General features: G+C 37.5%; 2 protein-coding genes and 1 long non-coding RNA gene across 4 annotated transcripts; all 3 read right to left on the bottom strand.

Moving 5' to 3' along the window:
* Positions 1–7,492: 7,492 nt before the first annotated feature.
* LOC121398731 (protein FAM135A-like) lies at positions 7,493–10,494 on the bottom strand. 2 transcript variants are annotated; one of them, XM_041577751.1, is made up of 6 exons: positions 10,380–10,494; positions 9,263–9,360; positions 9,026–9,177; positions 8,612–8,722; positions 8,187–8,300; positions 7,493–7,850 (listed from the first exon to the last, which is right to left on the bottom strand). In XM_041577751.1, the coding sequence occupies exons 1-6, from the start codon at positions 10,395–10,397 to the stop codon at positions 7,645–7,647; spliced, it is 699 nt and encodes a 232-aa protein (XP_041433685.1). In that variant the 5' UTR covers positions 10,398–10,494; the 3' UTR covers positions 7,493–7,644. The 2 variants fall into 2 exon arrangements, with proteins under 2 accessions (XP_041433685.1, XP_041433680.1); XM_041577746.1 differs by lacking the exon at positions 10,380–10,494 and having other exon boundaries at positions 9,263–9,512.
* Positions 10,495–10,698: 204 nt separating this feature from the next.
* LOC121398730 lies at positions 10,699–12,910 on the bottom strand. Its single transcript, XR_005964464.1, has 3 exons — positions 12,823–12,910; positions 12,016–12,113; positions 10,699–10,822 (listed from the first exon to the last, which is right to left on the bottom strand). It is a non-coding gene; the product is annotated as an uncharacterized LOC121398730 (long non-coding RNA).
* Positions 12,911–14,420: 1,510 nt separating this feature from the next.
* LOC121399170 (protein FAM135A-like) lies at positions 14,421–16,105 on the bottom strand. The gene is made up of 4 exons (XM_041579126.1): positions 15,877–16,105; positions 14,870–14,919; positions 14,647–14,781; positions 14,421–14,498 (listed from the first exon to the last, which is right to left on the bottom strand). The coding sequence occupies exons 2-4, from the start codon at positions 14,906–14,908 to the stop codon at positions 14,421–14,423; spliced, it is 252 nt and encodes an 83-aa protein (XP_041435060.1). The 5' UTR covers positions 14,909–14,919; positions 15,877–16,105.
* Positions 16,106–16,905: the final 800 nt, after the last annotated feature.

Here is a 16,905-nt window from a genome sequence, read left to right as displayed (position 1 = left end):
GAATTCTACTGATATGTTTTGAAAAAAACATTTTTTACCATGAGAATATCCTGTTAAGCTATACCATACCTACAACTGTACAGAACAGTTTAGAGCATACATAGCATGTAGAATGTCTCCACAAGAAGATGTTCCCAGGATGATAACAATGGTCAACTAAGGGGGACAACTTCATTTATCTTTGCTGTCATAGGGTTCCAATAGCTCTATGCTTGGCCCAAATAGCTCTGTACTGAAAACCATAGAAACTGAATAATTTAGCAAATCAGATCAACAGAAATTTAATTATAAAGTGCAAAATCCAATATTACTCAGGGAAAACATTAGTTACTGTACATAGTTAAATCAAGCTGAAAAAAGATAAAGTCCATCAAGTTCAACCCCTCCATATAAAAACCCAGCATCCATACACAACCCCTCCATAATTTCACATACATTATATATACCCATATCTATACCAACTATAGTGTTTAGTATCACAATAGCCTTTGATATTCTGTCTGTCCAAGAAATCACACTGCTTCAAAGGAAATTTATTTTCCTCTAGTCTGAAGGGGAGGCCTCTGGTACGGTGATCCACTTTATGGGTAAAAAGGTCCCCTGCTATTTGTCTATAATGTCCTCTAATGTACTTGTAAAGTGTAATCATGTCCCCTTTCAAGCATCTTTTTCAAGAGAAAACAACCCCAACCTTGACAGTCTCCCCTCATAATTTAAGTCTTCCATCCCTCTAACCAGTTTAGTTGCACTTAGTCTCTGCACTCTCTCCAGCTCATTTATATCCCTCTTAAGGACTGGAGTCCAAAACTGCACTGCATACGCCAGATGAGGCCTTACCAGGGACCTATAAAGAGGCAGAATTATGTTTGTATCCCTTGAGTTAATGTTATCTACAAAAAAACCCTAGATCCTTCTCATTTAAGGAAACTCCCAACACACTGCCATTTAGTGTATAACTTGCACTTATATTATTTTTGCCAAAGTACATAACCTGCATTTATCAACATTGAACCTCATTTTCCAGTTTGCTGCCCAGTTTTCCAACTTAGTCAAATCACTTTGCAAAGTGGCAGCATCCTGCATGGAACCTATAGTTCTGCACAATTTAGTGTCATCAGCATAAATAGAAACAGTAATTTCAATGCTCACTTCCGGGTCATTAATTAACATGTTGAAAAGCAAGGGACCTAGTACAGAGCCCTGCAGTACTCCACTAAAACACTGGTCCAATTAGAAAATATTCCATTTACCACCACTCTTTGTAGTCTATCTTTTAGCCAGTTCTCTATCCAGGTACAAATACTATGTTCCAGGCCAACATTCCTTAATTCAACCAGTAACCTTGTGTGTGGCAATGTATCAAATGCTTTAGCAAAGTCTAAGTAAATCACACCCTCTGCCATCCCAGAATCGAGGTCCCTGCTCACCTTCTCATAAAAAGAAATTAAGTTAGTCTGGCAAGATCTATTACGCATAAAACCATGCTGGCACAGACTCATAGTATTATGATTTGCTATGAAGTCCAGTATCTTATCCTTTATTAACCCTTCAAAAAGCTTTCCTACCACAGATGTCAGACTAACTGTCCTGTAGTTTTGAGGCTGAGAACGTGATCCTTTTTGAATAGCGGCACCATATTAGCAATTCTCCAGTCTCTTGGCACCATGTCAGACATCAATGAATCCTTAAAAATTGAGTAAAGAGGTTTGGCAATCATGGAGCAAAGCTCGCTAAATACCCTGGGATGAATGTCATCCGGCCCCGGACCTTTATTTATCTTAACATGTTCTAGTCTCTTTTGAATTTCCTCATGTGTAAACCATGCATCATTAGTTGTATTACTAGAACTATTAAGAAGGAAACCTTCATTAACTGGTTCCTCTTTTGTGTAGACAGACAAAAAATATGAGTTCAGAATCTCTGCTTTTTTTGTTCTCATCAACCAGCTGACCCTCTCTGATATTAAGGGTCCCACCCCTTCCTGCTTCATTTTTTTACTATTTTCATATTTAAAAAAATATTTTGGAATCTTTTTACTGCTTGCTGCAATATTCTTTTCCACATTGATTTTAGGTTGCCTGATTTATTGCCCTCCTTGTACCTTATTAATGATTTGGCTGTCCCAGCTAACTTGAAAGCCTTAAAAGCACATCTTTTCTTACCCACCTCAACACCAACACTTTTATTGAACCCAAAAATGTTTTGCTTTGCAATGACCTTCCTTGCTTACAAGGGGAATATATTGACATTGTGTAAAAGCTGCAACAATAACCAACTTTTGGAAATAGATCAGCCAGTTACCAAAGGAAGCAACAAAGAAATGGTAAATGGCATCACAAGAAGAAAATATACAAATACAACATTCATAAAGCTATAGGATGCAGCAGAATTGCTGTAGGAGGGTTACAAAATAAAAAAAACCTTAGAATAACAGCCCACAGTAAAAATGAGTATAAAACATTAATATAACAGGTTTTTGAACATGAGGGGTACCTCAGTTACCCCAGCTGGTATACCTTAGATCCAGTCAAATTGGTCTCAGTAACGAGTATTGTACATGTTATGTAACTCTTCTCTTTGGTGAGCACTTGGTGGAAGGTTAACCACACTGCATCCCACCACAAAATAGATCTTTACATAACTTGGGCACCGGTGGCTCTTTAAAAACAAATGAAAAACTTTATTGATCAGATATAGCACAATTCCTCTGTGGGTGCAAGACCTCAGTCAGTAAATGCTTGAAGTACTTTTTTTTTTGCTAGCCTGACCACTGACCTGTCCCTATATGGACGGAATTAATGCTTAAGAGCAGCTTGATTCCATTCATCAACAACATATTGATGAAATTCAACGGCATAGTCCTCTACAGGCCTCTGTCCCTGGTTAAGAGAGTCAAGGGCAGCTGCCACGAGGGTCATCATACAGAATGGCCATAACTTTGAAAAAAGAATCAACACTCTGGAGGGCTGGACTTTAATGTTTCAGATAGATGGAATGGCCAAGACTGGGGTTCTATCCAAAGAAGCTAAATAATTACCCCAACTTTTACTTCAGAAGGATAAGTGTAAGGTTTGACAGAAAAAAGTAACTTTGTTCATAAAGTCTCTAAATATCTTTCAATCACTGCAAAACTTGTCAGGTAATGGAACCTTAGGTTCACAGGTGGATGGAGACAAGGAAGACCCAGAAAGCTGAATACAAGGAGCTTGGGGAGGAGAAATTGCTGCAGGTTGACATGCTGGGTCAGAACGGGTACCAGGAAGCAGGAACAACAACGCTGGGTAACTGAGATGGAGCCAAGATAATCTAATGATGTGTTACAGGTTTCAGCATCCATTTAAAGGACAGGTATCAAGATTGAGGCACGTTCACAATTGGTCTAGTGTGCTGGAATTGACAAACATGTACATGACCACAGAAGTACCATCCCAGTTGCTCACACATGAGAATGCACAGACCCAGGCACATACCTTCCAGTATAGACAACCAGGTGAGTGGCCTTACAGCCAAGTAAATACTTTACTCCAGGAAAGGGAAACATCTCCCCCTCCTAACTGTAAATCAGGACTAGCTCTTAGCTGTCCATACCATAACCTTCCTGGAGAACTACTTAAAGGGGACCCGTCACCCAAAAAAGTATTCAAAATCCTATTTTATCACATTAGTCAAGCAAAATGAACTTTAATTACACTATATAAATTTATGAATCTTGTTTCCTTCAGTCTGGGAATTCATAATTATAGCAAGCAGGCAGGAGCCATTTTGTGGCAAGCCTTGTATCATCTCCGAATCTTGTTTGTGCACCAGAATGGGGGACCTGATGTCCATCCCCATGCCCTGGCTACACAATTAAATGGTGAAGAGAAAAGGGGGAATGTGGGGAGAGCAGTGACATCTAGGAAGTGCTGAATGGAAAGTGAAAGTATGACTAAGGCATAGAGGAGGGGCAGACAATATTTGATTTACAGCTGAGATTTGTAAATGAGCTTACAACAGCTATGAATGCTTTAATAAAAAATAGAAATTAGATTTCATATTTAATTTGAAAAGGACTTTTATTATAGAGCTTTTTGTGTCTGGGTGACAGGTACACCTTAATAAATAAACGAAATAAACCTTGAAAAAACCATTAGCCCCCAACAACTGAACAGCAAAAAGACAGAGGGGCTCATTTATAAACGTCTCGCAGGGCAGATTGATACTCTTAAACAATTTGAAGGGGTAATTCTGTATGAGGTTGAAAAGCTATGGAATAAAGGGAAAACAACTTGCCCTAATTTAACTAAACGTAATCGGGTGGCTTTACAAAACTTGGAGAAAAATGCTGAGATTATAATTAAGAAAGCGGATAAAGGGGGAGGAATTGTGGTGCAGAATCGCAGTCAGTATATTAACGAGGCTTTATCCCAACTTAATAATACTGAGCATTATGTGAAATTGGATAAAGATCCGACATGGGATATTAAAAAATATATTGATGAGATCATTAGTGGTGCCTTTGATTCAGGTATCATTACTAAACACAATATGGATTTTTTAATTACCAGTTCACCACGCATTCCTGTGTTATACTTATTACCCAAAATCCATAAAAGCTTACAAAACCCCCCGGGAAGACCCATTGTTTCAGGCATGGGATCTATTTTACAACCTCTGTCTAAGTTTGTTGATGCACACTTACAAAACATAGTGAAAACCATTCCTGAATGTTTAAAAGATACGACAGATTTTTTATGTAAATTAATGGATTTGACACACATTGAGCCTGAATGGATTTTATGTAGTATAGATGTACAATCTTTATATACATCTATCCCACATGATGAAGGGATCCATTACATTGAACAAGCCCTCCTCTCCACGAATACACCACATAATATGATTTATTTTTTAATTGATTTATTAACTATTGTACTACGGAAAAATTACTTTCGTTTTGATAAGGAATTCTATATCCAAACCCAAGGGACCGCCATGGGAAGTAATCTGGCTCCCAGCTACGCTAATATTTTTATGCACTTTATTGAACAGACAATCATTTTGGGTAATATTGATTTCCGGCAGTACATAAAATGCTACTACAGATATGTGGATGATATTTTCCTGATTTGGGGTGGTGATGAGAGTAGCCTTAAAACTTTCCTTGAATATATCAATCAGAAACATAATACCATTAAGTTTACGGCTGATTACAATATTGATTATGTACATTATCTAGACGTAAAAGTGACAAAACGGGGTAATCATTTGGAAACTGACCTATACTCCAAACCTACTGAATGTAATAATATACTACTCAAAAGCAGCTTCCATACTCCAAGTACTCTGAAGGGCATACCAAAAGGCCAATTCCTCCGTATTAGGAGGATCACTTCAGATGATCAGAAATACTTGGTGAGTAGCAATAATCTGATTGATAAATTTGTGGAGAGGGGATATAATAGAGAAACCCTCGAACGAATGCGTGATGAAGTATTAAAAACTGACAGAATTTCTCTTTTACAAGGCAATAGAAAACAGAATGCTTTAACTAAGAGTGAACGGGTACCATTTGTATCTACGTTTGGTTCAAAGAGTAAAGATATTCAGAGAATTGTACACAGATATTGGCCAATGTTGCAGATGGATCCAATTCTGAATAAATACTGTAAGGAAAAGCCTATCTTTTCATATAAGAGAGGACGGAATCTGGCAGATACATTGGTTAAATCTGATATCACATATACCCAGAATACCACTCGGTTTATAGGTCCCCCTAAGATGGGAACTTTTCCCTGTTTAAATTGCAGTAATTGCAACTCTATAATTAAGGGAGCATATGTGATACACCCTTTGAGGGGGAATAAATTACCAATCAAACATTACTGTACCTGTAACTCGGAATATGTGGTATATGGCTTAAAATGCCCATGTGGGAGGATGTATGTGGGTCAGACGAAAAGAAAAGTACGTATAAGAATAGGTGAACATAAACGTTCAATTTCTAACTATGACCCATTGAATATTAAAACACATACCCCTGTAGGCAAGCATTTCTTTGAACATAAACACAACAGTGCAAGTTTGAGATGGTTAGTGCTGGAGGAAATAGAGTTGCCTACACGTGGGGGTGATAGAATAAGAATGCTCCTACAGTGTGAAGCTAAATGGATTGACCTTTTAAATACATTAGAACCTTGCGGGATTAATGATGCCTTTAGCTTAAAGTGCTTCCTTTAAACGTTAATCTACTATATATTTCTTTAGATTACTATATACTACATGAAACTGGATCAATTATAACTAATGGGTATGACTTGAAAACTACTTTGATACTTTTTGTACTATATATTGCAACTGCTTTTGATACACTGTCTTTTGTACTATTTATGGTAACTATTTAATTAACTTATGATACTATTGATACATTGTATATTATTGGTGCAACCTTTTTATGCCTTTTAAAAATAGGCCACAAGATGGCAGTATTTTATAGGGTATTGTTTTTATTAAATTATATTTGTCTGGCCTGAGAGGGGGAGCTGACGAACTCACTGGTGTATGGGGTTGATAAATAGCTGGAGTGAAAACACATTGTAATTAGCACCTGATGAAGGACATATGTGTCCGAAACATGTTGTGACCGTGACTGAATAAAATATATTGATCTGAATCGGCTCTCCAGAGTGAACTTTTGCTTGCACCTTGGTTCGCACACTGTGAATATATTTGCCCTGCGCATGGTTACATTTATAAAGCTGAATAAGAGTGTGTATTTTTTTGTTCACAATGTGAATGTCTATAAGAGCTTTTTAAATATGTCAAAAATGGAAATTGCAAACATTTATGTGCACACTCTGCATTTGAACTACACCACAACTTTGGTGGCAGAGAAAATAAGATCGAAACAGGCTGTCTGCAAGTTTGGATATATGTCTCTGAACCATTAGTCTGTATCTGTGCTATAAAACTAGCAGTTATGGATACATAGTTGGCCAAATGGACAGAAAGGACTGATTTGCTTGTCTCTGCCTATACGGTTGCCACCTTTTCTGGAAAAAAATACCGGCCTTCCTATATTTATCTTTTCTCCCTATTAATAACATTGGGATCAACCATCATTTTTACCGGCCAGGCCTGTACCGGTGTTGGTAAATTATCCAAGGTTAATTACACAGATAAATGTGCATGTGGGTGGCATGTTTCTGGGGTAGAAGCCTGGTGGGAAGGCAAGGGACAGTCTATGGCCAGTTAAAAACTTGTTGAAGTTCTCAGCAGCTTTCATCAATGTCTAATGTGCTGGGCATGGGCAAATGTGACCAGTGACCCACCTGGTAATGATAACAAAATCAAAACATTTTTTAAATAAAGTTTATTTTATTGGTGTCAGTAACAAAGAATATATACATTTTACAAATGTTTATATACAAAGTGCTACATACAAAGGTATATACAGTATAAGGAAATATACATGGATATATGCAGCGCTGTAAAGATAAAGATGTTTCTGGAATCTTCTTCTTCTTTTGCCTTTGGCGTCAGCTCGTATAGTGTAGAAGAGAAGTCAGTGTTGTTAGTTCATTGTGCAACAAGGTAGTAAAGGTTCTGCAACTCCATGTCTCTGGCACTTCAATAGCATTAAACATGTCGGGCATCACATTTCTTCTATTCAAAATATTTCAGGCCAGCATTGTGAAAGAAGTTCTCCAAAAATTGCCAAGATGAAACGAATGCGCAGTGGCCCGTACGTCCAATGAAAGAATTGAATGATTTGGGCACATCAAAACTAACGTCGTATCTCACAAAGTTACAGTTCTTGTTGTTTAGAATAGGCTCAAGGGTGTTTCGGAGCATCTCAGTATAAACAGTTCCTGAAAAGGAAATGGAAAACATTATTAATAAATATACGGTAGCCTTTCCATTACAGCAACAAACTTATCCAGCAAAGACTTGTGCACCTTCTTTATGTGCTGGAAATGTTTTAAATACAATGTACAGTTAGAACTATTTAGCAGGGGGTCAACTCTCCTCCAGCCAAGAGGCCTACTTTCCTTAGTCTGATGTATGTTCTGTGATAAACAAACCTGTAAAGAATCACAGCAGTGTGCAAGGCATTGTGGGAGTCTTGGCTGGTGGAGAATTGGCTCGTGCTTCAATGGTGCATGTACTCCATTCAGTAGACATATGTTTAAAAGTGAGACCCTTACCTATCTCATCTCCCTTCAGAGCAGCTTTGCACATTTCAATACGAGTGGAGTGATAGGGAACAATGTGATCTTGTAACGCGCTCACTAGAATCACATTCTTGAAGTGTTCCAAGCCTGTAATACAATAATATTCACCATGAGATTCCAGAACAAGGTTAAGGCATCAATACAGACGTGCCATGAAATGAAGGGAGGATACTTTCAATAAGATAAATTTGAAATCACTATTTTGCAATGTAAGTTACTCAAGAGTATTGGGTTCATATCAGGTCCATGGTGGCTGCACTTTAAGACCTGCAAATATCTTAAAATACTACCTCGCTCGTTTCTAATAAAACTATCAAATAACAGTAGCTTTATTTGGGGATTTTGTACAATTTAATATACAGATGAAATCCATACAAAAGACGGGCCCAATGTCTTACCTGTTTTCTGGCTAAGTTTGTACAGGAACGTTTGTCTTGGGTCTTTGTGATCTGTGAATGCCATCTGGGATACGGAGACAGATTTATCGAACAGCTGCTCAAGCCACAGGCCTATAACAAAAGACATGCACATATTTATTAATTGTATTATATACAAACATGCTAAAGTTAATTGAAATGTAGGTAAAGGTGCGGGGTTATATTATCAATAAAACACACTGCATCTTAAAAAGTTTTAAAATACAGCTGTGAACTTTCCTAAAAATAATACTTTATATTTTTGACTTTTGTCCTGTAATAATGATATATTACATTGTACTTGATGTAAATTAATCCATTTACATATATTTCTTGTTGTTTCTAATCAGTCAGTTACTTGTCAATAATAAAACAATGTAGCCAGTAAATCCCTACCAGTTTTAAACAGATTTCTGCTGTGGCACATAAGACCCATATGTGGTCCACCAAAGGAGAGGAAAGTGTGCAGGTTTCCAAGGAAGGCTTCAAATTCAGGTCTCCACAGAGCTGCGCGTATTACCAGAGCGCCCAGAGAGAAGCCAATAAAGCTGCGGGGAGAGAAAATTAACATTACTATAAAAAAATTCATACATATTAATTAATAAGAATAGAGATTCTTGCTAATTACTGTACCTGATTCTGGCAATAATGAGCTTTTTGCTTCCTATGTGCTCTAATATTTCAATTAGGAGACCGCTGGCCAAATAATCAATATCTTCAGAGGTGGAGCCCTGTAAAGAAAATACGAGAAGTAAAAAAGACATGCATAGAGACCAGCACTAATGAAAACATTGTAGCTGCCACAATTATTTAACGGCGTATAAAATAGCAATAATAAAGGGCCTATCTGCTAACAACCAGCAACAATAATCTTCTAAGACATATCCACTTCCTGTCTTCCAGCAACATTTTCCATGAAATGTGATCATATTTTTCTATATATCTTGGGATATCAAATCCCACAGAAGTCGTTTTTGTCTTCTGATCGATCAATCATAGGGTTAATTTGTTAATTGTTTCATTTAAATATCAAAATGATCTTTATGGGCCCCCACTGCAACTGATCATTTCATATTAGTCATCAGTAAAATAATAAAAAGCTAATAATAAAATGATACATTTCTCAGGATAGTTACATTTTGGGGCCGATTCACAAAGGGTCGAATATCGAGGGTTAATTAACCCTCGATATTCGACTGGGAATTAAAATCCTTCGACTTCGAATATCGAAGTCGAAGGATTTTAGCGCAAATAGTGCGATCGAACGATGGAAGGATTATTCCTTCGATCGAACGATAAAATCCTTTGAATCAAACAATTTGAAGGATTTTAATCCAACGATCGAAGGAAAAAAACTTAGGAAAGCCTATGGGGACCTTCCCCATAGGCTAACAATGAGTTCGGTAGCTTTTAGATGGCGAACTAGGGGGTCGAAGTTTTTTCTTAAAGAGACAGTACTTCGATTATCGAATAGTCGAACGATTTTTAGTTCGAATCCTACGATTCAAAGTCGAAGTCGTAATCGAAGGTCAAAGTAGCCCATTCGATGGTCAAAGTAGCCCAAAAAACACTTCGAAATTCGAAGTTTTTTTACTTCGAATCCTTCACTCAAAGTAGTGAATCTGCCCCTTTATTATCATTGTCTATTAGTTTACATTGAGCTGAGATGGATATAATGTTTGAACAGTTTCATATAGGAATAGCGATATCTCCCTCAGAACGCGATGCACAGACATGTCAGCGTACGTACCTTGTTGTACATAGACATTAGGAAGTCGGTCTTTCCATGTGTCACGCCACACTCGATGTAAGGTCTTACTAATACAAGATCATATTCGGAACCTAGAGAAGAAATAAAGCTGTTTTTTAACAGGGCAAGGCAATGGTATAGCATATGACAAAACACCCGCAAGTGTTGGTGTCAGAATCCAATCTTAAAATAGTTTTTACTTACCAGCTCTGCCATGTACACAGACTACTAGATGTGTTCCGTCATCTTCACTACTGCCGTTGTCTTTGGAACCTACAATAAAATAGAATAAGTCAATGTAATCAAAGTAATGCCCATCTTTCCTTCATAATGTAATGGAAAAATCAATGTTTATCTTACCAGTAGAACTGCTCTGATTTTCTCTGACTTTTCGCTTAGGTACAAGTTGCTCCCAAAGGAGTTTCTTTTCGTTGGATAATAATCTACACAATAAGAACACACAATGTTGGGTCAAGTAAAACTGTCCATTGAAACACAAAATAAAAGGAGCAATATTCGCATGTATTTTTGCTCACTGGGGGTGTTGTTGCTATTCTACTCCATGTGCCAATATTATAAGAAAATGACATGATGCATTTCTCATTAAACACAATGGGTAACGTAGGCCCTGCCCTATAAGACTGTTGGGTCTCACATTGCTTGATGTACATTTTTTAACTGTAGCTCACTTTTAACCCACTAAAGAAGAAAAGTTAATATCTTCATCTTTGTTACATTTAATGATATAATTAGACATATTTAGGGGCCGATTCACTAACTTCGAGTGAAGGATTAGAAGTAAAAAAACTTCGAATTTCGAAGTGTTTTTTGGCCTACTTCGACCATCGAATGGGCTACTACGACCTTCGACCTCGAATCGAAGGATTCGAACTAAAAATCGTTTGACTATTCGACCATTCGATAGTCGAAGTACTGTCTCTTTAAGAAAAAACTTCGACCCCCTAGTTCGCCATCTAAAAGCTACCGAGCTCAATGTTAGCCTATGGGGAAGGTCCCCATAGGCTTTCCTAAGTTTTTTTGATCGAAGGATATTAATTCGATCGTTGGATTAAAATCCTTCGAATCTTTCAATTCGAAGGATTTTATCGTTCGATCGAAGGAATAATCCTTCGATCGTTCGATTGCACTATTTAAGCTAAAATCCTTCGACTTCGATGTCGAAGGATTTTAATTCCCAGTCGATTATCGAGGGTTAATTAACCCTCGATATTCAACCCTTTGTGAATCGGCCCCTTAGAGTATATGATGCCTGATGTCAATGTTTTCATGGTTTGTTGGAAGACCCATATAGATATACAGTATTTGCATTTAATTTTATGAGATTGCATCAGAGAACATTTATTTTATTTAAGAATAACGATCTGTACAAAGCACCAGTGGGGTAAATACTACTGTACCAGCCCCAGTAATCAATAGCAACCAATGAGATTCTCCCTTTCCAACAGGCAACCAGATGTTGATTGGTTACTCAAAGTCACTGGTCCTGGTGAAAAATGAACTACTTCTATTTCTATGTAATATTGTGCAAAGTAAGTGCCCTGACTGCTGTATGTATATTTGTAGATAGAGAGATATAAAGATAGCATTTCTGTATGTACAATATCACATTCTTTACCTGATCCCGGATATTGTCAAACTGTTCGATTCTATGAGTTGTGCAATTTGGCTCAATAGACGATTTGCCAAAGAATCATATTCAGCCAGAGTTTCATCCTATAAGCAAAAATCTTTTATAAGTAATTTGAAATTAATACAGCATTGCCTTGAAAAAATAAGAATCAGAAGAAAAACAGAGACTTAATACCTTGGGCATTCTAAAGACTATATTTTTAAGGCCCCTTTCCTCTAGCAACTATAGGGGCTAAATTTAATACAGGTATGGGACCTGTTATCCAGAATGCTCGGGACCTGGGGTTTTCCGGATAACAGATCTTTCCGTATGTTGGGTCTTCATGCCTTATGTCTACTAGAAATTCATTTAAACATTAAATAAACCCAATAGGCTGGTTTTGCTTCCAATAAGGATTAATTATATCTTAGTTGGGATCAAGTATAAGCTACGGTTTTATTATTACAGAGAAAAAGGAAATAATTTTTAAAAATTTGGATTATTTGGATAAAATGGAGTCTATGGGAGACAGCCATTCCATAATTCAGAGCTTTCTGGATATTGGGTTTCCGGATAAGGGATCCTATACCTGTAAAACAATTTAAACTCTCTTTCAGGACTCTGACACGACAAAGTAGCGTCAGCCCTCCCCCAGATTAGATTTTCTATAATCATACGGCTTCAATATTTTTATTGTTTCAATAGTCAGAACCAGCTATGCAGCAAATAGCAAGGGGCAAGAGGACAATATATCCCGTAATCATTTCTCCTTCAGTTATTTATCTTGTTCCAAGTGCCGGCAACATACTGTACCTTGTTTCCTAGATGTCCGATGACAGCAGTTCTTCCACCGTGACATCCATATACAAAGGTAGTTATTATTTGCTCATCTGTTGTACCTAGCGTAGAAATAAGTCCATGGTTATTGTTCAAGTTAAGGTCAAATATATGTTATATTTATATTTCCCACAGGAGAAGATATAGTAAAAAGGTAATTACAATAAGAAGGTCTCATCCTGATTTGCACAGATATTCCTTCATTTGAGTCGTTGACTAGCTCCATGCTCAGAGTAAACTTCTTGGAACGGTTGTTGGAAAAGAACCGACTTATCCATTCTCTCAGTTCTTTTTTAGCCTCAAACAATCTGAAAAACAAAACCAAAAGATATATTTTTAGGTTAATACCAATATCTGTAGAAATGACACCACTGGGTGAAATCCAAAATTCTGGGTGAAAACACTTACCCCTTCCTCAGAGTATATGGCATGTCATGAAAGGAGGCACTTAAATCAAGATTTCCATCTGTTGCCATGATAGTACGCAGTGACTTCAGTTTCTTGCGCGGATCTTTAGTACAGGCAACAGGGGAAGATTTAACATCTTCTGAACAATCTATAAAATCAAAATGTTTAATGTTAGCAGGAAAATGTTGGCACTTTAGAAATACGTATTCAAAAGATACTGGATGGAGGGAGTTCTGGATGAACACCCGTGGATTCTTTCCATACGTACCAATTGCGTCAGGCTCTAAGTACCGGTCTTCAAAGATCACTGGAGCAGATTTCGATACAATGTCCGTGTCCAGGCACTCGAGAGAACAACTGACTTTTGGAGATTTTTTTACTTCTTCATAAATCTCTTTATGCCTTTGAGCGCTGCAATTGGAAACGGGTTCTTATAAATAATTATCTTATCTTAATAATCTTTATTATTATTATTATCATAAAAAGCTGTAGTATCCAAAAACAACCAATCACGTGATTTTAAACACCTAATAATCAGACCAATAATATCTGCTGTTTGGTTGCTAAGGATACCAGACTTGTAGTAAATTTGTACCATTTATTACATTAGCATGACAAAAGTATGACATTTTCATATAAAAGTATCTCTTAGAGGTAAAAATGTAAAGGACATTCAGGGGGTTATTTATCAAAGTCCAAATTTATCTAAATATTTTCTGCTACAAACTCCAGTCAAATCCGCTCTGGTTTTTTACGTTTATTTATCATTACATTTTCCCGAAAATTTGCTTTGTGGGAAGAAAAATTAGATATTCATGATTTTTCCATCCGATTTTCACAATTTCTTTGGAATTTTCACCCGAAAACACAGTGCACATCAAAAAATCATTGGGACTTCTCCCATTGACTTATATGTAACCTCGACAGGTCTGAGATGCCAGATTTTTTAGATTCTGACTTTTCCATCCTCAGGGTTTAATAAATTCGGAAAATTCATAATTTTTGTAAAAGTCTTTTTATAAAAAATAATCATAATTTTTTTTGATTTTACATTCAGAGTTTAGTAAATGATTCCAATGCCCATAAAAGTGTGTAAATGCAATATTCCCCAATCAGAGAACAACTGACTTCTCTAAATTTAAATATTTGAAGAAAACCCATTGTACTCACATCTTTTCATCATATAAAATAGCTTCTTCTCGGGGATGGTCAGTAGAAAAGAACAACTTCTTGAACTTTTCTTCCTATAAAACAATAAAAATAGACGCAGTTCATAAGCACAATCTTGAGAGTAAACAACAGTATAAAACAATAAATGCAGCCACACTGAGGAATGAAGGGCACAAGAGAAAAGCTGCATCTGCCCTAAATCCAATTCAGTCTGCTCCTTACCTTTATTTGCTGCTTTTCTGCTTTACTCTCCAAGGAGGATTGAAGAAATATTCCCCATAGATTGAGAAGTTGAGATGACAGTTCTATTAGGCTGCCATTTATTGCTTCTGGCAGATCATTGGCGTCTTCTATTTCCTATGGTTAAAATATTCAATAATCAATACATTGTGCAGACATGGAGGATACAGTATGTAAAATACCCCAATATGGAAAGCAAACTTACCGTCACTTTGTCAGATAACTCACTGAGCCGGGCTTTCATATCAAGTTTTTCTGAGGAGGAAACAAAGACCATGCAAATGAGCAGTGAAACAACAGCATTATATTACAATTCACTATAATGTTTTTTTTTATCTAAGAATAGAAGCTATTCATATTCCCTTTCCCTGGTTGTGTTACTTTGCTGCTGTGATGAAAAAATGTAGTGGATCAGACTGGAAAGGACGAAGAGCCCTTAGGATATAACAATGGTGTGACAGAAGAAGGACACAACATGCTGTGACTTCTTGGGAATTGTCCAGATGACCAATGTAATTCTCCAAGGTGAATTTAGAAAGCAAGGGGTTAATGCAATAAAACTTGTGCCACCGGGTCTACTAAGCCATAGTAACCAATGAAAAGGTACAATTCACTGGTCACCAGTTTAAAAACAAGCCTGTGATTACTCAGGTTACCAGACATGGTTCAAAATGAGCATCTTTTATTATATTAACCCACACGTCTTTCTAAAAGTAATAATTCTTTACCTTTGCCTTTAAAGGCTGCGGCATACTGTGAGTCATGATCACTACTACTTGTAGCAGCAATGGAACCACCTGTTACCCACCACAGGAAACATCTCAATAAAATGAATAAGAAGTGTTTTGTTAGATTTGTAGGCAATAATTGTAGGTGCCCAGCTACTCGCAGTGCTTCCTAATGATGGTGAGTTACCTGAGATGAGTTTTACAACCAAAATGCCCCATTTGTCACTGCTCTAATATTGAAGATACTATCAAGGCCAGTGTGTAAATTAACAGTCACTTTGGGACACCTTAATGAGCACTTTATATGTTAATGCCCATAATGCCCATAATCTCCCAAGAGGAAAGAATGTGTTAATTAACTCATCAATATCTATTATAAATTTGGGATGTCGGGTGGTCAGAGAAAGATCAATGTTTAAATGAACTAAGTTGAAAAAAACCTAACAGGCCAAATACATGGCACAAAGTAGAAGCAATCACATACCAAGCTCCAGCTTGAGTGAGGAAGGCAGCGTTTCTGATATGGAGGTGAAATAACTGTACAGTCCATCATAGGAAAGCAGCAAGCAGGATCGTAGCGTTGAGAGGAAACGGTAGGCATGCTGCAAGTATTTCTCTTCGATCACAAAGCTTTTACCCTAAAATAGAGAAACAGAGGCATGAAGAAAGAAAGAAAGCAGAGGACACAAAGCAGTACAATATGGAGCCCTATTACCCCACAGCACTACTCTGCTTTCTTTTGCCAGTTACAGACATAAGTGCAAAGTGCTGGAGTTCAGGAGGAGGGAGGAATGCTGTTAGCAGAGATGGGCCAACACGGCCAGACGCCCTAGGCAACCTGGCCTGCCACGGCGCCGGCTTAGTGTGTGCTCAATCGCGCATGCGTAAAAGTACGCGCCAGCGCGCATGCGTGCAAGCGCATTTAAATGCAAATTACCAGCGGCAGCCAGGGAGACACAGGACCGGACATGGGGTAGGCAAAAGAGCAGGTACGTGCCTGGCGCCCCCTCAGCTTTGCGCCCTGGGTACGTGCCTACTCTGCCTACCCCTAGTTCCGGCCCTGGCTGTTAGAGGGGCCTGGGGTTGTCTGTGAACTTTTGTTCCTATTTAAAATTCCACTCACATAACTGTTTTTACCCCCTGGAAGGTTCAAATACAAATTCATGTTTTTAACTTACGTCTGCTGCCAATTTCTTTTTGAAGTCTTTGCCAAAAATGACACTTTCCAACGTCGGTATTTTAGCCTTTGTCCACCGGTTAGGAAGAAGCCTTTTGAATACTGAGCTTTTCTCGGGAAAGCTATAAAAATAACAAATATAGATGGATGTATTATCTTGAATTTGATATGATTTCTTAATCGAATAGTAAAAAATGTCATCATCTATATCAGACAATAACAATCCGTGTACTTACTTCTTCAGTGGGGGTTGTAATACTACCAACAGGCCATGAACATTGACGGAGAGCTTTGAAAGTGTCTTAAATACTATATTCATGTGGCCATGAATCCCTC

The sequence above is a fragment of the Xenopus laevis genome, chromosome 1S, assembly GCF_017654675.1.
Source record: "Xenopus laevis strain J_2021 chromosome 1S, Xenopus_laevis_v10.1, whole genome shotgun sequence".
NCBI lineage: Eukaryota > Metazoa > Chordata > Amphibia > Anura > Pipidae > Xenopus > Xenopus laevis.
Note: the sequence above shows the minus strand (reverse complement) of the source record. Positions and strands in the feature narration are given on the sequence as shown.